The sequence below is a fragment of the Rhododendron vialii genome, chromosome 2a, assembly GCF_030253575.1.
Source record: "Rhododendron vialii isolate Sample 1 chromosome 2a, ASM3025357v1".
NCBI lineage: Eukaryota > Viridiplantae > Streptophyta > Magnoliopsida > Ericales > Ericaceae > Rhododendron > Rhododendron vialii.
Genome location: NC_080558.1, coordinates 13,215,778 through 13,237,682, shown reverse-complemented (window position 1 = coordinate 13,237,682; position 21,905 = coordinate 13,215,778). Strand labels below are relative to the sequence as shown.

The window sequence follows — 21,905 nt, the reverse complement described above, 5'->3', positions numbered from 1 at the left end:
TCCTCAGATTATGCTCATTATGCATTATCACGTTTGCGTACGTACAAGACGTCTATTTTCACAAATTCAACTCATTATATCACTACATTTTGAATCACAACACAAGCGAAAATTATATATGTAACCTGTGAACAATTGCGAAACGATGTATTATTGATTGTTTACAAACCATAACTCTAACCTACCTTTAAATAGGCTACGGGACTTGGTGATTAAAAAACTAACCAATAAAGGAAATACGCATAATAAGAAAATCGAGACTAATTAGAAAACATAAATAACAATCTGCCTAAATGAGAAACATACTACTAAAACCTAGAAAACTTGGTAACATAATATTCCTAATATTATTCTAACATCCCCCTCAAATTCAAGTAGGTCCACCAACTTAAGTTTGAAAAAGCATGAGAACCAAGAACGGCCAAGCCAAGCGAAGAGAAGCCAAAAGAGAGAATCAACTAGGAGAGCTAAAAATAGTCATGAGCGAGAGAAGCCATGACAGTAGAGATCGATTTGAGGTGAAATCTAAGTGCACGAGCTGGTTACATATTACTACGAGTGCCCGGCGGACGGCGAAGAAATTTAGGCCGCCCGCCAAGAAGAAAAATTCCATAGGGCCTAGATCTTATAATTCTGATACCATGTTAAATATGAGAGAATAGATATTCTATTGACTTCGATTATAAAACTATACAATAAGTCTTCTATTTATACAAGAGATAGAGCCTAATTACGAAAGAAAATCATACTAATAATTAACTATGGAAGAAAATCAATCCTTATTCCTAGGGTTGCTCAGAAAATCCGTTGAACCATGAAACAGGTCCGGACCGGACCGAACTGATCCGTACCTTTTAGATTTTGTCTGTGGATTAATGGTCCGAACACGGATTGAAAAATTAAAAAACCATGACTCATGGTTTGGTCCACGGATTTTCATTACGAAACCGTGGATTAACCAAACCGGACCTTGAGAATTTATTATATATAAATAACTATATTAATATATATGTCTATACATAAATAAATATATTTATTTGCAGATCTACAAAATATTTCACTTCATCCAATTCTATAGTGACACTCTTGTCGGTTGCCTTGTCTTGCATTTTGATGAAAGGTCTTCTTTGGTGTTTTTCTTTTGTTCCACTTTGATGTTCTGATTGTTGTTTGGTTTTAATGAACATTTGGAAGACTAGAACTGCATGTATTGCTTTCATTTGGTGTATGCTCTGTTCTAGAACTGTAATGCTGCATTACAACTAATGCTTTGGTCTTTTGTTTTGAATGGATGTATTATAAGATCGTATATATGCTGTATTTTATAACTAAAATTTTATAGAATATATTTTTCGTGTACTGTTAGTCTGTGAGATATATGCTAGTGTTTAATTTTGCTTAATTCATTGGATAAAATCATAACCGATTCACGAGTTACAGATTAGATTGGAATCGAACCGTAGAACTTTTGGTCTGGACACAGATTTCATTTTCAAAAAATCGTGACTAGCGGTTCGGTACTCGAGTTCCTAGGAATCTGAATCGAACTAGACCGCGAGCAGCCCTACTTATTACAATCAAATCACAATCTCAATATTGCGATATCAAAAATCCACAAAATGGACCAAAGTTATGTTGGACAGTTGTTTATTTGGTTTTTTTTTTTTAAAGTGAAAAGATTTTATTATAAAACGCTTAGCGGCACTTACAAAATGGAAATCATTACAAAAAATTTGGACAAAACAAAACTAATCGTCTGACAAATAAAAAACGAAAAATCACAAGATAATTGATGTCTTTCACCCTAATCCAGATATGGCCTGATGCAACAACGACACTTTTAAACTGCCTAACATCTAATTAGGAGTCTCAAACGAGAAAAAGTGCAAAATTAAGGACAAAATACACAAAATACCTAGACGATCAGATGCACTCCAACGAAGTATGAACGCATCAATGAACTGCCAAGAACTACAGATCTGCCAAGCCGCCATGAGTTATCACGTCAAAGATATTATGTAGGAATAGAACGTTGTAACATAGACATCGTTATGAAGCAATCTCGATTGAAAGAACCCGATCTATAATTCTTCCAAAGATGACACTAACAACTCTCGTAAAACTCTAGGCAAAACTCTTACTGATCAGACGACAAGAGAGACGGAAGAAAAAAAGAAAAAAAAAAACAAAGAAAATGAGTCGGAATAGTTCCATGGCCTGCCGCCATGAGTTATCGAACTGTGCTACCCACACAGCAATCTGTGCACAGATTTCGTTGTGGGGCCACCACGGGTTCCACACAAATCATCCGAGCCGTTCATTAAATGTAAACTATTTTTCAAGGGTACCCATAAAAAATAAGCTCAATCCAATACTAATAGGTGCTTCATCCAATCATCTAACTTTTCATTCAGATTTTCGGATAAAGAAAAGTTATATGATTGGATCGAGTACCTATAGGTATCGGATTGAGATTATTTTTTACGGGGACCCTTGAAAAAATATTTTACATTTAATGAACGGCTCGGATGATTTGTGTGGGATCCGGATAGATCCCACAACAAAATCTATGCAATGCACAGATTGTATGTGTGTGTAGACTTTCTGTGAGTTATCACGTCAAAGACATTATGTAAGGATAGAACGCTGTAACATAGACATCGTTATGAAGCAATCTCAATTGAAAGAACCCGATCTATAATTCTTCCAAAGATAAAACTAACAACTCTTGTAAAACTCTAGGCAAAACTTTCACTGATCAGACGACAAGAGAAACGGAAGAAAAAATAAATAAATAAAGAAAATGAGTCGGAATAGTTCCATGGCCTTTTCCTCCCACTGCCGCACACGGGTATGAAACCCACGGAAGAAGGAGAGAAGTCAAGTTGTGGTGGCTAGAATTGAAAGAGAAAGAGAGATAGGGTTGGCTGTTTGTTTGGTTCATGGCCTAACACTTTCAAGTCGGAATTAATTCTAAATCTGTACTTGATTCTATCAGTAATATCTTTTTCGTCTGAGGAAGGAAGAAAGAGAAACTACTTTTTCTACAAACCAACCTCAATTACCCCACCCAGGAGTTAATGCCAATTCTACATAACACTACTCCTACCTACTACACATTACACAAGAAGCTTGGGGGACCACTCTCATTCTGATATGATAATTTGGCTCCGTTCTGCTAAGAAAAACAAATATTTATTTTTTGAATTAGAAATGATATATTTTGAGAGAATGAAGGCTTTCACCTTATCGTCATTGCAAATGTTGCTTCCACTCTATAAATATACAGTCATGCTACTCGCAAGGCAACTGTGCGCAGAATATTGCAGTGTGGGGCCCACTCCAAGTCCGACACAAACAATCCGATCCGTTCATTAAAAGTTAGATGATTGGATCGAACACTTATAGGTATCGGATTGAGCTAATTTTTCGCGGAGACTCTTAAAAAAATATTTTACATTTAATGAATGGATCGAATCGTTTGTGTGAAACCTGAAGTAAATGAAAAGTTAGATGATTGGATCGAGCACTTACAGGTACCGGATTAAGCTAATTTTTTGAGGAGACTCTTGAAAAAATATTTTACATTTAATGAACAGATCGAATCGTTTGTGTGAAATCTGAAGTGGGCCCCATATCACAATCTGTGCACGATTTGTGGACAAAAAATCTGTGAGTATCATTTCTGATAAATATATTATTATATCTTCTAATCGACAAAACTATATATTAAAAAGCAATATAAATTTTATTTGACGAATTTCAATTAGTTATATTCAACAACGTATTCAAAATTACATGAAACTTCATTAAAAGAGAGAGCACTCCTATAAGCAATTTAAAAGTCCTGATATTAAAGTCCAAAAAAACTAAGTCAGTACTCTTTATAGTACGTATCGGAAACATACATTTGTACTAGCCAGTAGCTAGGACATTAAAACTACTCTTTAAGAGCATCACATTGCTACTTTAATGAGGAAAATGCTGAAAAGTCAGCAACATCATACTCGCTTACATCATTGCTACTTTGCAAAATTTTAATTTTTGCTATAGTTGCTTGCAGCTTTACACGAGTCACTCTTCACAAGTTTTTATTAAAAACGGATAAAAAGGGAAGAGGATTTAACAAAATGTTAAATGATACTCCTTTTATTTTTAAATAAATGTTCGGTGCGCAAAATTAAGCTTTACAAAATATGTATATTTTTTATTAAAAAATTTAATTTTTTTTCACAATCTAATAGAACTCATTGCTATCAATTGATTTGTGAAAAAAAATTAATTTTTTTAATGAAACAAATGCATCTTTTTGAAGGTCTAGTTTTGCGCGCTGAACACTTATTTAGGGACGGAGGAAGTACAACAAAAGGACATAGTCCTAACACCCAAAGGTCTGCAAGAGTCCAATACAAATAAAACAGTACAACTCAACCCAACATCCAAATAAGACAAAGTAAAGCCCGAACACCCTAGCCCGGTCCAACCGAGGACTGGCCCACCCTAACCAAACCCCAAACCCTAACTACTTCAATCACCCTACCGCACAAACCACCGAAAAATTAGCCGAGCCGGCTTCTCCCTAATGTACAGACCGGTGGTGGAACCCGGCCTACGACAAAGACAAACGAAGCAATCAAGGGAGATGGAGGCACACCACCACTAGTCACCGCAAACCCCAGACAGCCCCAAACAGAACACAAAACACTTCGACGAAAACCAGCAACAGCCACAAACCAGACGGACAAAACTGCTGGCCCTGCACCCGACAGAGAATTCGAAGAGGCCACCGATCGGACTTCGGCACACATTACGACCAGAGCATCACTATCATGAGGGGCACATCCACCTCGCCACCACCGGAAAGAAACCACCACCAGTCAACACTGTCACCTTCACCGATCAATTTTTGAAAAAGGAAATACACTTGCAAAACAAAGATCAGAAGAAAAAACACTTACAAGAACGCCCCTTACACCACCGCCCAACACCAAAGACCACCAGATCTAGACAACGCCACCACCCCGGACCACCACAACCGACGAGACTCCCACACCGCTAGGCTAACCAGCGGAGCCAAGGAACCACCAGCAGGAGATGAAAGAACACCTCACCCTCCCACGCCTGGGAGGGCAGAAACTCATCAAAAATCAGAGGAGAGAAGGGAGGTCACGATTTGGAGGAGGAGAGGTAGGAGAGAGATAGAGGGGAATGGAAGAGGAAATCGGGCCCGGGGAGGAAGGAACGAGGCCGGACCCCCCCCGAGCAGGCAACGGTAGCGAGGAACTAAGGGTTTCAAATCTCCTAGAGAGAGAAGCTGAAAAGTTACTTGAGCCCACTAATTTTGATTTCATAACAGGACCACTGTTCACAAGTTACACATATTTTGCTATTCAAAAATGCTACTTGCACAACCGTTGTGTTGGTTGTGTGTGTAATACTGACCGTCAAGATGTATTTGGACGGTCTAGATTTTTAAAAAACTCTTTCAAAGAAAAGTTTAACTTTTATGGGGAAGAGTTTGAGCGAATCCTGGCCATTTATTATAGTAACGGATGGCTAGAGAGTGGTTGTGTGTTATATTTTACACAACCGTTATATGTGTAGCACTTTTGTTTACTATTTTGTTATGATGTTGTCCCTACCTTCCCTTCTTTTATTGGTTTGCTCCTCTCTCTCTCTTTTCCTAAGAAATAAAGAAGCAACATTTTTAATAGGATAGTTTTAATATAAAAAGTCTGATGCAGTAGACATTTTAAAAGTTGGTAACTAAAGTAATAAAGTGATTTTTTAAGGTGTAATTTGCTTCAAAATTTAAAGAGGTTGATGTGAATGCTCTAAGTCTCTGTTGACGACTTGTTGTAATCAAGTTAAGTTTCTGCTGTTATTTAAGAAATTTGCTCTTTATTTTAAGAAACTATTTTAAAAAATCGTTTAATAACGTATCCGAAAATCGGAGCGTTAAAGGTTTGCTCTTCCTCCGGTTTAATGCCTCATGCTTGGATTCATTTTAATCTCTGTAATTTGTTTCCGGAGATTAACAAAATCCTTTTTAGCCGTTTTAAAAAAACATATGACCCATCAACAGGATCCTCACCACCCCTAATACTTAATAGCATGTCAACGTCAAACTCGCATATTAGTCTTCTATGCAATGTTTAACTTAAGTTGATCTTCGTTTTGAACTTATAAATAGTGACATCTAGTGCATGATACTATACTTACCTGCAAACCACCTCTCTCTCTCTCTCTCTCTCTCTCTGAAAGAAGCTTTGAAAAGGGAAGAAGCGGGGGGGAAAATGGCTCTGCAGATGAATTCCATAACCACATTTAAATTCCAGAAATACCCTTCTTTTGCTGTCAGATCTACCAAGTTTGTTGTGGCTTCCGTTCTACGTACCGCCTCCAAGTGAGTCCCATTTTGCTCTTTCCTTTCCATGGTGATGTAAGAAATTAAGCTCGTGAAGAACCCCAAAAAAAAAAGCAAATATTTAAGGGCAAATTTGACTAAACTCACTAGATTTGCATTTTGTGTAGGTTTTCTCTCAACGACTCTCTGAAGTTTGTATTCGCATTTCACTTTACCTCATCCGTTTTTTTTTTTTTTAAAATCGGCAAAAAAAAAAAATCATTAATCTTTGAGAAGGTATAGAAAGCTTAAACGGATCTCCGGCACACCTGTAAAAAGCCACCTGAGAACCAAACCAGACGGCAATAAGCCAACCAAGACATCCCAAGCAAAGCGAAACCGCGCGCACACCTGCTAAAACACCCTACAACATACAACCAAATCAAACTAAAGCCCAAAGGAAACCAAAAACCGCTAGGCTAGGAGAAACAAACCAAAACATGGCCATATATACCACGGAATATTAATTCCAGGAAGGGGAGGCTCCTTCCTCGAGCTCATCATCTTCTTCCAAATCATCAAGAGCATTGATTATTTTCGCTCTTCTAGCCTCCTCCAGTTCGACAAATTTATTCAAATTAAAGTTCCTCCTGCCCACTTAAATTTAACGCCCTAACTTTCCTATATGTCCGTCGCCTTACGCCCATTTTTCGAGCTTTTCCTCAACTCCATGGTCGAAGCTGTTTCATTTTTCTTAGGCTCTATGAGTTTGTCGCCCAGTCTAAGATTAGACCAAATCTATTGCACACTGATTGGACATCGTCAGTCTAAGATTAGACTTTCAAAAAAAAAGTCGAAGATTAGACCAAATCTATTTCACCTCACATTATCAAAGTCATCGCAGTACGTGGTTCAATTTATTTTTTTTTGGAAAACTATGATTGGTTTCGTTTACTTATGTTCGACCAACTTAAATTTTTGCATAGACAATAATAAACTTAATTGGCCCCATTGGGAGATCACATCAACCATGAACATAAACTGAATATTTTTAAATTATTTTATTTAAGTAGGAGTATAAATCTATTTTTCTTTCTTCCAATATTGTATATATCAGTAGGGGTTAATGGAAAATTAGTAGGTTAGTCCACAGTGGGTTTCAGAGGCTATCCATAGCCCTGAATTCCAAACGCTCACGACGAGGTTCGAACTTTAGCCTCCCACATGAGGAGGATCAGGAGATGCCAACCGGGCTAGAGCTCATTGGCGAGTATATATCTAATTGGCAGTGGCAGATTTGTCGAGGTGTAGATACATCCACTCAAATATGTTTTTTGAAAAATAATTATTTTGTATTCCTGCATATCTGGAAAAATAACTTCTGTTTTTTGGCATATCTTTAATAGTTTTTTTTTTTTTTTAATCCGCATATCTTTAATAGATGGCTAAGGATTCCAGTAAATAACTCAAAAGTAAATCAACATGGATCTCATTTCATGCCTCAACTTTGTCGCCCCGCATGACGTTTGTTAGCTTCCAAAATTGATTTATATATTCGTAGTCTAGTTTTTATTTTTTTTATGAGTAAACGGAACAAGGGCACACTGACATAAATCACCCTAAATCACCGAAAAAGGACGACAAGACGCCAAAAAAAAAAAAAAGGCAAATAAACCTGAGGAAAACCTAATGAGAAAAAAACCCGGCAAAAAACCTAAGCAAAAACTCCAAACCCAACCTCAAAACCAAAGCTCCACGTACAAGAAGCGAGAGACTGAATTCGAAGCAAACCGACAGACTGACACCAAAACCCAATAAAAACACACAGCAAGCCTAGGACACCAAACAAAGGAAGCTAAAACTCCGACAACCGACATACCAAACCTAATGAAAACGCACAACAAACCTTTGACCAAACAAAGGAAGCTACCTAAAACTCCAAATAGATAGAAGCATTTTCCTTCCAATCAGAAATGTCTCCCTCTTCTAACTACTACTCAATTTACAAACTTTGTAGAATGAAAGTCATGATCGATGCCTTACAGATTTCTGCGAATCACAAATGAAAGTTTAAATTAAGCAACTAGAGTCGTTTGCCTTCAATTGCTCGTGCTTTCACGTCCTGTGGAGATTGCTCAAAAAAATAGATTGAAAACTGCTAAAAAAGTTGCTTGGTACGTTAACGGCTAAAAAAATTGTTGGGTAACGGCAACATCTGGTTGCGGTTGATTTTGAAAATAAGCTTCCACGATTAATGAAAGTGCTAATTGGTGTTCTCATGTCTTATTAAGGGAGCATGACAATATCAACAAGCCTCTCATCCCTCCTCGCGAGGCTCATCGTGTTCAAGTAACGCATTCCATGCCACCCCAGAAGCTCGAGATCTTCAAAAACCTGGAGCATTGGGCCGAGGAGAACGTCTTGGTCCACCTGAAACCGGTGGAGAAGAGCTGGCAACCCCAGGACTTTCTTCCGGCTCCTGTGAACCCCGACGAGTTCCACGATCAGGTCGGGGAAATAAGGGAGAGAGCAAAGGAGATCCCGGACGACTACTTTGTCGTTCTGGTCGGAGATATGGTCACGGAAGAAGCGCTCCCGACTTACCAGTCGTTTGTGAATTCGCTGGATGGCGTCAGGGACGAAACCGGGGCGAGCCCGACTTCTTGGGCTGTGTGGAACAGGGGCTGGTCTGCCGAGGAGAACAGGCATGGAGACCTTCTCAATAAGTATCTGTACCTGTGTGGGCGTGTGGACATGAGGCAAATTGAGAAGACGATTCATTACTTGATTGGGTCAGGAATGGTAAGATCCATGACTAGCTCTCATTTTCATTAGTTCACATCATATAGCAGGTCTCAACTATGAGAGAAACTTATTCACGGCTCAGCCGTGAACGAGTTTTTTACAACAGCAACCAATTGCGACCGTCCAAAAGCGTTATAAACTGTCCGGATTTTAATGAAACTTTTCCAGGCGGAAAAGTTTCATTCACGTCCAGATCGTCCAAAACACTTTTGGGTGGTCGCAATTGGCTCCATAAACATCTATTCTCGGCTCCACCGTAAACATCTATTCTCGGCTCCGTAATTTAGTGTGTTCAAAGTGAAGATTGTTCATACTTTTCAACTATGATGATTAATTTTTCATGATTTTCAAATTGTTTACGGAACACTATACAAAAATGTTAGGATTCATGACTCTTGGTCCATGAAATTGAACATCATGAAAGATAATGAATGGTCTAGTAATGTGAATTTTTTCACATTTGTTAGTTTTGTGACTCACTTTCTGGTTTTTCAATTCATCTCATCGAGACGAATTAATAATTCACAAAAGTTTGAATCAAAATTAAAAAATGCAAAAAAAAAAATTCAAATAAGAACAAAAAGTGCTACTAAAAGTTAAGCGAGACGGGGTCTTCTTCTAATTCCGATTAGAAACAACATAAATTTTTTTTTTAGTTAAAAACACACAACCTATATTTCAGGACCTCCGGGCGGAGAACAACCCGTATATGGGATTCATTTACACATCATTCCAAGAACGAGCCACTTTCATCTCCCACGGCAACACGGCGAGGCACGCCAAGGAGTACGGCGACATCAAGCTGGCTCAGATATGCGGCACCATCGCAGCCGACGAGAAGCGCCACGAGACCGCCTACACCAACATCGTGGAGAAGCTGTTCGAGATCGATCCCGAGGGAGCCGTCCTCGCCCTCGCCGACATGATGAAGAAGAAGATCACCATGCCGGCCCACCTGATGTACGACGGGCGCGACGAGAACCTCTTCGAGCATTTCTCGTCCGTGGCCCAGCGGCTGGGGGTTTACACTGCCAAGGACTACGCGGATATACTGGAGTTCTTGGTCGGAAAGTGGAGAGTGGAGACGCTCACTGGACTTTCGGGAGAGGGGCGGAGAGCTCAGGATTATGTTTGTGGGTTGGCTCCGAGGATTAGACTACTGGAGGAAAGGAAGTCTCGGAGTAGGGCTGAGGAAAAACGCGCCGTGCCGTTTAGCTGGATCTTCGATAGAGAGGTGAGGCTCTGAAGGTTAGTGCAGGCAGCAGGAGGAACGGAGCTTGGATTTTAACTGTGTAAGGTAAAAAACTTGAATAAGATTGTAAGGTCAAAAGCTTGAATAAGATACTACACGTACGACGAGCTTTTCCAATGGGAAAGTTGGCCAAGTAATGTATTTATAGTGTGTGTGTCTATATATATATATATATATATAACGTACGACGAGCTTTTCCATTGGGAAAGTTGGCCAAGTAATGTATTTGTAATGAGCCAAAAATTTGAGTTTAAGTCTTAACAAACTGAACTTAGTCATTTACTAAACGAGCATCTTTAATCGAGCCGACCTTTTATCGTTTATTAAACGATTTGAACACTCGAGTTCGAGCATAGCGTATTTACCAAACGAGCCAAGTCGAACTCGTGAGTTGCTCGATCCGTTTACAGCCCTAACTGGAATTTTACTGACCTCCCCTGAGGTTTCTGACACCAACAGATACCTGAATATCACTGCCCTCCCCTCTTTTGGCTGACAATACCGAAGGACCCCCTTTCGTTAAACTTCAATTGGAAATTGGATGGAAAAGATGATGTCACCCCCACACAAACTTTTATTATACCTTTATTACCCTCACCCATACTCTCTCCTTTGCTATAAATATGACCCACACCAACTCCATTTCACAAATTTAACACCCAGGAAACAGAAAGGAAAGCAAAACAGAGCATACACCATGAGAAATTAAAGATAGGAACCCATTTTCCATCATATTTCACATTTGCTACCCCCCCCCCCCCCCCAAAAAAAAAAAAAAAAAACATGCGTTGCTCAATCCCATAGACTTCTTTACTGTGTGCAAGTGTCCAAACATGTAATCCAACTGTCCATGGCCATGTGCAAGTGTCCAAGCATGTAATACAACTCAAAGTTAATGAAATGCAGACTTCTTTTCCATCATATGCAAATTTCATTCATCCAAATAACAGTCAAAGCATAAGTTCCAAGTTTACTGTCAACCAAATTACATAACAGGGCTATACAAAAAGTTGTATCCAATACTAGGTCACAAAAGTACTGAATCCATCTTGGCCTATACTGTTATACAAAAAAGTGGTATCCAAGACAAGGCCAAAAAAAACTGTTGGTAATCTGCTTTTTACATTTTATGGTATCCAAGTATAATACCACATTAGCCCTACGCTACAATATACAAAAGTTGGTCTTCATATGTTCAATCAGCTCACATAAAAATGCCCAAACTTCATGATCATCTGCAAAGCAAATAGCTACTGGACTGTTACAAGATACATTGCAGGTAAATGTATGTAATAGGTAAGAAGCACAGAAACGGACACAGATATGGACATGGACACTGTTATGGACACGGGAATCGGGACACAGCAATTCTACAAAAATGGAAACACAAACATGACGGGGGACACAGCAAAAAGAAAATATATGTACTGTAATATTTTTAGTTGTTATTCATGAGTATTGCACTCGCAAACAAGAAAAACTAATGAAATTTAACATTTATGCTGTATGGAATATAGGATCCACAACAAAGACAAATGTCACAAGTGACGTATATTATAATCCTTATCTTTTTGGTTTCATATATACTATGATTAACCCCCAAAATGTGTCCTTTGCTTAAAACTTAATAAAATTAATCAAGACACACAACTTGGCATATCCCATACGTATCCCGCCGTGTCCTCCTAGTATCCGACACGGATACGGAAACCAATAAAAATACTACTCACTTAGAAAAGAGACCACTCTAATAAGCTTTGAGTGACACACTGTGAAGGCTGTGTCTGTGATGTATACCCCTTTGATTTCCCTAATTTTTTGCCAATATATAAATAAGTCCATGAGACAAGGCCTAGGACTATGTAGGTAGTTGAACTTGACCATATTCATATTTAGAAGTGAGGTGAACTGCTCTGACTTTTTTAAGTCTTGCTTTCTGTTTGATTGGTACTAACATAAGTGCATGCAAACCCAGCCCCATAAGGTTCCTTCCCATTATAACTTATATCAAACCCAGCCCCATGCTCTAAAACCTCATCACTCCCACTAGACATGTTGCCCTCATAATCACCTAATTGGTAGTCACTAAGTCCCTCATTATCTACCCCACTAATCTCATTTATAAGTCCACCCCCATCATCTGACTCTACCTCCCTTTCCCTATCCAAATTCCAATCATCCTCTTTATCGTTATAACCATATTCAAATTGAACATAGAATTCAAAAAAATTTACAGGAACAAAAAACACAAGAAAAATTATTTACAGTATGTGAATGGTAAAGACTTTCATATGAACAGCAAATATTTTCAGTAAGTGGATGGTTACATTCACTATTTGAATTCACAAAAAAGCCCCAAAACTCCCTAATACCCGAACTTAACTAATCTGATTTCACACAATTTTTTCTTTTTTTTGCACAACATGTAACACCACTTACCCAACAATCTAACCTATTAAACCAAAGCCCCGAATGACATTAACACTAACTATTCTGATGTCACTAGAAATCCAACAAAAATTAAAAATAAAAAGTTGTCACGTCCTCAATTTTAAACATAATTATAAAGGATTTTCATAAATAAGACCTCGCAATTATTTCGTATGAAACCCAAAAGAGTCCAGTATTCTCATTTCCGTAATTGCATTTCAAGTCCAATAGTTCCCAAAATATTACATCATTGGCTCAACGGCTCAAATTAACTTAAGTATCAAGTGTCAAGAGAGTTAAGAGTTTACTAATATTCCTTAATCAAAAGAATTACAACTTAAGTTACCAATACATCTTTCAAAATAAATTTACAAAGGTGAATAGGTAACTCCTTCGTTTAGCTTTCAAAAAGGGTATGTCCACACTCCAAGCAATCTAGTCGTGCAAGCTACTAATCCAGGTTAGCACCTGAAAATGATATAAGGTCTGAGCTACACTAGCCCAGTAAAAAAATCTACGCAAACTCTATATGCAAATGAGATGAAAGATGCCGATGAATCTTAGACTTTCAGATAACAAAGGAGCATGGATAAGACACAAACACGATATTAGAAATTAAGAACTTAAACAAACACTTCACTCTTGTCAATCAACCTATCGATGTCCTTTGAATTCCTTTTTACTCATCTTTCGATCTTCACACATGCACCATATAAGGTTACATTCCAACCACTTAGTATCTCATATGTTCCCAATGGGTCCTAGATGGGCACACAAGAAACTTTTCACATCGTTACATCACGAGGTCAATCTAAAGACATTCCGGGCATTAGGACCCCGTATACCCAATTTACATTTCGGGTGATCATGACCCTGTACATCCAATTCTCATTTCCGGGTCCTTGAGACCCCGTACATTCCATTCTCATTCCGGGTTCTTGAGACCCCGTACATCCGATTCTCATATTTGGTTCCCAGCTTCAAGTTCAAAAGATATCAACATTTACAATACCTGTTTCACGTTACATCGAATAGCTACCCTTTATATTATTATATTCTTCACCTGTTCTTAAACCGTCATTAATTCCCCTTTAGGCAATCTACTAACCTCTCACTTCAAGTTAAACCCGCACCCCACGCATCAACTGCTCATTGTGATCTTCGATTCATTTTAGGCGGTAAGGTATCACATTGTATCCGTAGTGCGTTCACGTCGTTCCGTTGGTTCAAGTTTTCCTAACAATTAACTCGACAAGCTCATTTAAGTCCATCGGACACCACTCTAAGTGTGAGACAAGTAATACTCTCTAAACACTTGAAAGAATGTGCCAACAAACCCGTTAGAGTTGATGAGAGGCTTCAAAATGTAACTTGAAAGGTATAAGAAAGCAGCTGGAATGCACTGCAGCAGCTCAATCTCCTACCAGTAGGTCAATGAGTCCTACCGGCAGGTTAAAGCTCCTACCGGTTTTTACAGAAAGGCTAACCTACCGGTAGGTGAATAAGTCCTACCGGTAGAACTTGACCTACCGGTAGGTTAAAGCTTCTATAGGTTTTTACTAGGTTAAGCTCCTACCGGTTTTTACAGAAAGGCTAACATTTGAACGGAACAATCTTGCACTTGACCTACCGGTAGGTAAACAAGTCCTACCGGTAGAAGTTGAATACGTTGAACAGCTTGACCTACCGGTAGGACACCGATATGTGAACGAGTCCTACCAGTAGAAGTTGAATATGTTGAGCAGCTTTTGAGCTGGTTGAGGAGAAAATTTCTTACTTGTCGTACTGGTAGGCAAGAAGTTCCTACCGGTAGGGAGAGTGTTTTCCAGACGATTTTTGACAGGATTTTCAAATTTCGATCCAATCTCAATATCAAACAATACAAGCTCAAAAATGATACAAGAACACTCAAATAACATATAAAGAGAGGTAGAATTCACTACCTCGAGTATCCAAGCCGAAACCAAAGAGATTGAGCAAGCCGTAGCTTCCGGAATCCCAACCGAGCTAAATATACCGAACCGAGCTCTATCCAACGCGATACGAGCCAGAATACGCAAGTAGAAGATGGAATGGAGGTTGATTGTTGTGGGTTTTGAGTTTGGAGGAGAGTTTTTGGTTGAGAGAGTGAGAGAGATGAAGAGAGCCGGGAGAGAAAGTGAGAGACCGAGAGATGCAGAGGGAAAAATAAATCCCCTGCCACACACCACACACATATATATACACCATATTACACCAATACCCACATCTCCCAAATCCTTGCACATTAACCCCCAACCAAAATTTCCACATTAAACCATCATTTATCCCTTTATAAAACATTAAAATTAAATAAAGAAATTTATAGATCTCTACAAAAATAAAAACAGAAAAATCTACATGGATCATGTCGCATGTACCAAAAATACTAAAATGGTTACATGCACTATTTACAGTAGCCATATTCGGAATTAAAGGGGAACACAAAATCTCCTAATTTCGAAACCCTAAATTTTCGGATTGAACCAAAAAACCCAAATTATTTTGTAGGAAAACCAAAAAACACATCAGAAAAACTATTACAGTAGCCATGGTTATCTCTATTAGCGTCAAGAAGCAACGATCTTGAACGGTTGAACGGTTGAGAAGTTTTACAAGGCGATCTTCTTCAGCAAAAAAAAAAAAAAAAACCAAGGTCTTGGGGTCAAGAACGCGATCGTGGTCGTGATTACGGGATCTCACCACCATTCTCCATCGTTGTCATTGTATATCTCTCCCCCTCTCTTTCTTTCTCTATGCCTGTCTCTCTTCTGGGTGTCGACAAGTATGCCAGATGTGGGAGGGGAAATTCCCAAGTGTTGCTTTATATACCAAAGGGCAATTTGGTCTCTTCCATGTAATTATGTAAACTAACGGAGGATTTAACACCGTGGGAGGGATTTTGGCAGGATGGACTTGATTTGGTATTGTCAGCCAAAGGAGGGGAGGGCAGTGATATGTCAAATACCTCAGGGGGGGGTCAGTGAAATTTGCCTAATTTTACTAGATTTCTTTTTTTTTGACATGGCAATTTTACTAGATTGAGAGCAGTTCTTTCTTGTTACTAGGCTCTGATCCGCTAGAACAATAGAAAACCAATTAGGCAACAAGAAGGAGCTGCTATAGCCATTACATGGATGATGGATTGAAAAAGGATTGTAATTTTGGCGCTCCAAAAATTGATGAAGTGACTCCAAAATTAAACTGTGTTGATATACAAAATGACGTCGTTTTGGAGCCCCACCATTAATTTTTGAAGTGCTAAAATCAATTTCCATTGAAAAAACACCCTCAAACTACCTACCCGTAAACAGCTCGTCCATTCAACAACCAAAATCAAATCCAAATAGCCAAGAAGTCATGACAACCGCAAATCTGTACTATTGCCCGAGAATAGAAAACCTTGGCGACAGCAAAGGCCAACAGAGGCCTAAAGACCAAAGCACAGATATGCGGCAACAAAATGAGAACTTGATTGGACACCGAGGGAGAGATAACGCCGGCGATTGCCCCGGGTCAAACGAAGACCTAGCAGATCAAGAACAGTGAAACCCACGGAGCAGATGGAGATGACAGTTTGGCACCAAGTTCAACAGACATGATCTGACATCGGAAGAGGGCCGTCAACGATGGTGCCGAGTCAAAAGAGGGAGTGCATGTATAAAAAAATGGAGTGCAAAAATCACTCATCTGCAGCTATTCACCTTACCACGTGGCTCAAAAGGTTAAGCGATGTGTGACAAGTTCCGCCTAAGCACAACAAGCTCATCTCATGTGGGACCCATCCAAGCACCTCAAGCTCCTCATTCGGTGAGACCCGTCTCACACTTGTAATGACCCGCTACAGCTGAACTGCTAACCATTCGCCTAATCACGTGACTCATAAGGTTAATTTCAAGTTATACAGTAGTTTGACGTGTCCCGTTACTTACCATATCAACTCTCCACAATCCACCGATGTGGGACTTGGACTCATATGGTGGGTTCTCATACCTCTTTCTTTAACGGCTTAGTTATTAAGTCAAAACACCTACTCCCTCCGTCCCTTTTTTTGTGTCCAGTATTCCATTTTGGGCTGTCCCTTAATAAGTGTCCATTTTGTAAAGTTAGGGGGGTAAAAGTTGGTGTATTGTCTATTTTGTCCCTAAAAGTAGATTTTATTTTGAAAAGTTAGTGAGTAAAAGTGTAATGATGATGGGTAAGTAGGGAAAGTGGAGGAAAAAATTGATGTGAAAGGTGTAATGATGATGTCTTTTTAATAAGTTGGAGTTACGAAGCAGGACACTTAAAAAGGGACGGAGGGAGTATAAAATTTGTAAAAAAAGGACTCCCTTTTTTAATCTACCCTTTCCTGCGTAAGGGTTGCTATAGTGTACCCCGTGTCATGTAGTGCAGCACTGCAATGTTCAAAAAGATTTTTCACTGTTGGGATTAAAAACAAACTTTTTTAAAAAAAGAGAAAATTCTCTTCCTTGGAAGAGGAACTGCTTTTTCTTAATGACTTCCGTTTTCCAAAATTAAAAAAATTAAAAATGCCTTAGATTGTTTTGGAGTAACTTTTCCCTTTTTTAGTTCGTATCCCATTTGAGATCGAATTCATTCTCTTCGGTCGAGATTTCAAATTGGTTGTATCATCCCAGTCCATTTCGCATTAATAGCATCTCCAACGTAAGATGTCAAATGTGATGCGAAGATTATAACATTCAAATTTGACAATAATTCACAAACCAACTCAGATGTCTTTTATCATAGTGCAATTACCCTCCTTCAAAGTGCAACTTTGTTCACCCTCCTTCAAAGATAGTGAACATTACTCTCCTTCTTATTGATTGAAATAGTATAGATTCCACCACAAAGTAATGTTATGCTTACCTTGCGATACACTTTTTGATAAACATTATATCACTTTCTGGTGGTACCCACATTATTTCAACAAATAGGACGAAAGGTAATGTTTACTTTTTTAAGTAGAATGTGAACAAAACTCAACTCCTTCTGTTAGGCCGAAACCTACGTGGCTTTTAACATGGAGATTAACCCAATTCCAATTTTTTTTAAAAGAAACTTTTAAAAAATGAAGATAATTTTAAGCTCAAAAATCATGTGTTTATGCAAAAAAAATTCCTATAAATGTAGATCTTATTTGATAGATTTTATTGAGTTCTTTTAAACGGTGCAAAAAAAAAAATTGAAAATTTATTTTTCATTTTCATTATATTTGAGTTAAAATTACCTCTTTTTTGAAAAAGAAAGTTGAAAAAAAAAACGGAACGGCACCTAAGGGGAGAGGAAACATGCCAATTTTGACATAAAAGAACACACATGCCAAATTTCAAAAACTGATGGTTATGATTTTGAAAATTTTCCATTTGATTTTTTTTTTTTCCTTTCAAAGCTTGAGCTTGCTTGATGTTAAATAAATAAAATTTGACATAAAAGTTTGAGAGAATAATTTGATGTCAAATTGAAGATATCAAAATACTAAATAAGAATTCCAAAAAAATTTGGCATGTTGATTTAAAGATGTCAATATATCACAGAAGCCTTAAAAAAAAAGTTTTGCATCTCCAACAATATTGATGAGCCTTGTTAGGTTTCATTGTTTGCGATTGGGTTCCATGTAGCATAGCTTTCGATTAGGTTTCACGTGACAACCTTTTAAAAAAATAAATAGTTTATTTCACATTTTTAAATTCATAAATAATATAAATAAAAAATATTTTTTAAATTTTTTTTACACCGTTCAAAAAATTCTCATAATTAAAAAAAAAAATCTATATTAACAGAAAAATTATTTACATAAATATATAAGTACTTGTCCAGATTTATGGAACGAGGCCGCACAAGTTCTCTCCTTGGCTCAGTCCCCCAAATTTTATTTTTTTTACAATTTCTCGCAAAAGACTTTCCCATTTTCTCTTTCCGTCCGCAAACACATACTCCTTCCGGTCCAATTTTTGGTAAATTTTCCATTTTTTAGATGTTAATTACTTGTCCATTTCAATTTAACCACTGAAGGGGAAAAAAAAGTAACCGAGTTTTGCCCTTCCTTTCCATGTTCAAAATTCGTATCAGATTTTAAATCACCCACATTAAGTAGAGTAACGATGAAAATCCCTGAAAAAATTTAATTCCCCAAACAAATGAATTTAATCTGGGGACGAAAGGGGTATTTAACAAGTATCGATCGTTGGAAACCAAAAGCATTACCGATTATGCTCTGTTTGGTTGAGATTGCGAAATAGAATCTTCGTAATCACCAATCAAATCGGTTCTCGACAACAAAAACACCATTATTTGCAGGTTCATCAATCACCAAAAAATAATCAGAAGCAACAAAACAAAATCGAGTATTTAAAATGATTATCAACATCTCCCAACCAATTTTCATGTTTGGGCGACGAGAAAACCGGGCACAAACAGAGCAAATCTGACGTAAAATCCTAAAAAGTTTTTTCGATAAAGAAAAATCAGAGGGAAATTTGTGGAAAAAACAGAGAGAGAAAGAGGAACAAGTATTGGAATGTAGCGATTTGTTCGAGGCCGTAATCAAAACGAGAGTAGATTTGAAAGGCACGGAGAATCGCTCAACGATGTTGCCAACCTTCAATGCAAGGGATCGTCATTGAATCAAAATACACGCCCTTGCTCTGCAAATTGGCTTTCTTTTATTTCTCTTTATCAAAATTGAACTAGTTACAAAATCAAACACGAAGAACACGAACAGGTTTGAGAAAACAATTGGAGAGAGAGAGAGAGAGAGGAGTGCTGTGCAAAGAAGATGCGAATGGCGGTGTTCTATATATAGGCAGAGAATGGCAGGAGCCCTAGCCCTAATTGGAGAAAGTAAATGTCGGAAATACCCATGGGGTCAAGCAGGATGAGGACTGGGCTTTGTAACTTTTTTGGCCCATTGAAGACTGGGCTAGACGAAAGCCCAGAGTCTAACCAGTATCTGAACCTACTCTCGTGTCTCAAGTACTCAACATAGGACTGCTAAATTAAGATAAACGGGGAAAGAAAACGCAAGTTATATTGATACAAATTAGATATAAATTGCACGGCTAATAGGCCGAAAAGTAACAAATACAATTAAATAAGAACAATAAACACATAAACAACAAGAACAAAAACGAAAAGAATAGGCCGCTTAGTTTCGATGTTGGACCCAACACTCCGCTCGTGGAGTTGGGTGGAGGATCACCACTGGATCTGATCCTGCCACTGGATCTGCACAAGGTCTGCATCTTGACGCCTTCATTGTTTCCGTTGGAGAGCCCAAAAACACTGTCTCCCAAATCCACCTCCGAGGTGTCATGAGCTAGGGGTGGGATTCGTTAACAAGACTCAAACCCAACGCATAGTTAGAGGATCTGACTTGGCTAGTTTTTTTACACGGGGAGAATATGACACGATTTCAAAGACCACGGAAGTTAAATTTGATGAAGTAACTTAGTAAGGACACTGGTAACTGGTTGTTATTTTATGTGGACCCATGAATCTGAAATGACACAACTTGAACAGAACACTTTACGGCACGACACAATATGTCTACTTCAATTATATGCCCTGATTTTGTGATTGCTGGCTAAATTTTTTGTTAGTTTAATTAATATGTAAATTATGTGTTGGTATTAAAAACGTGTCCATGATTTTTGCTATGGTTGGTTAATGTTTTGCTAGTTTTTTATTTTTGTGATTATGATGGTATGAAAACGGGGGGGGGGGGGGGGGGGGGCTGTCTTAATTTTGGGACCCACCCCGGTCTCGCTTTGATGATTTGAATCGTTTACTTTGTAGAGCTCGTCGAGTAAAACAACTACACAAAAAATCAGCTTAATTGAATATTATTAAATACCTGATCGGAGCCCATATAACTCTCAGTCTATGGGTTACAGTGGATTTGATCCAGTGTTTCGGATCCATTATTTTTAAGATAAAAAGGTTCCGATCAGGCACTTAATGATATCCAATTAAGCTGATTTTTTTCATAGTTGTTTTACTCGACGAGCTCTACAAAGTGAACGATTCCGATCATCGGAGCGAGATCGGGATGGGTCCCAAAATGGGGCGCAATAGCATGCTGCTGTCCCCTTGGGGACAGCAGCCCCCCTCCCTCCATGAAAACGTGCTCGTGTTTATTAATAAATTATGAGGGTGTTTATGTGTAATATTGTTACGTGCATAAATTTAAATACTTTAAAAAAATTGACCATACGAGTTAACAGCGTCAACTTGAACATTGTATGATTTTAAACAGGTTGGAATAATGTCAAGATATATAAAATGTTTAAGTTAGAGAAGGGCTACATATACGACTCTTGACCACAATAAGTCTAGGGTTGTAAATTGTGTCCAGAGTTGTGAAATTATGCGTAACAATATTACACATGAACACCCTTATAATTGTGTATAGAATCACTCGATGCACATGGGGTGACTACACAACATTATTTACATGTTCATTTATTTATTATAAATTATTATTTTATGTGCATCGAATGGATCTGGATGCAATCGTGTCCAGAGTTTTGTGGTCGAGAGTTGTGTATGTAGTCAATTTGAGAAAGTTAATAATGTTTGGACAAAAACTCTAGGGTAGTAATTTCCACACTTTTTTTTTTTTATAAATGCGCTTTATTTTTTGTCATTTACTAAAATTTTTGTGTAATTTTTATTAAGTGGGGTGTTTGGGTGACGTAATAGGAGTATAACATTCTTTTTCACCACAAAGTCGGGTGAGGTACATGTACTTGTTTTGGGCCCTAAGACCACTCAATAAGTCTAGGAATGTAGTCAATAAAAAAAGGGAAATAATAACCCATGACGTATTTTAATAATTAATATCCGTTAATAATAAATTAAAAATATTTATTAATGCTAGAAATGTCATTGGTGATTATTAATTATTAAAACAAATTATTGGCCGTCATTTTACCTAAAAAAAAGTCTAGAAACACTACATTCGGATACAAATCCTAACACAACATTGCTTGGAGCAGGCTGATGTATTTGTACCAAAATGCATCAAACAATTTTAGATTCATGGTGGGT

General features: G+C 38.0%; 1 protein-coding gene and 1 non-coding gene across 3 annotated transcripts; one reads left to right on the top strand and one right to left on the bottom strand.

The window, feature by feature from the left end:
- The first annotated feature begins 6,184 nt into the window (after positions 1-6,184).
- Positions 6,185-10,625, top strand: LOC131316884 (stearoyl-[acyl-carrier-protein] 9-desaturase, chloroplastic-like). Of its 2 annotated transcripts, none has more exons than XM_058346395.1 (3): positions 6,185-6,406; positions 8,638-9,148; positions 9,834-10,625. In XM_058346395.1, exons 1-3 carry the CDS (start codon positions 6,207-6,209, stop codon positions 10,395-10,397), a joined length of 1,275 nt encoding a protein of 424 aa, XP_058202378.1. In that variant the 5' UTR covers positions 6,185-6,206; the 3' UTR covers positions 10,398-10,625. The 2 variants fall into 2 exon arrangements, with proteins under 2 accessions (XP_058202378.1, XP_058202379.1); XM_058346396.1 differs by having other exon boundaries at positions 6,185-6,410; positions 8,681-9,148.
- An 8,748-nt stretch (positions 10,626-19,373) lies between these two features.
- LOC131318326 (small nucleolar RNA snoR86) lies at positions 19,374-19,502 on the bottom strand. Its single transcript, XR_009197649.1, has one exon. It is a non-coding gene; the product is annotated as a small nucleolar RNA snoR86 (small nucleolar RNA).
- Positions 19,503-21,905: the final 2,403 nt, after the last annotated feature.

Bases quoted from the DNA above. Each gene is read 5' to 3' on its own strand.
- LOC131316884 (XM_058346395.1), top strand. From the start codon at position 6,207: ATGATACTATACTTACCTGCAAACCACCTCTCTCTCTCTCTCTCTCTC. The intron at 6,407-8,637 runs GTGAGTCCCATT...TGTCTTATTAAG, and splicing joins GTTCTACGTACCGCCTCCAA to GGAGCATGACAATATCAACA. The intron at 9,149-9,833 runs GTAAGATCCATG...CCTATATTTCAG, and splicing joins ACTTGATTGGGTCAGGAATG to GACCTCCGGGCGGAGAACAA.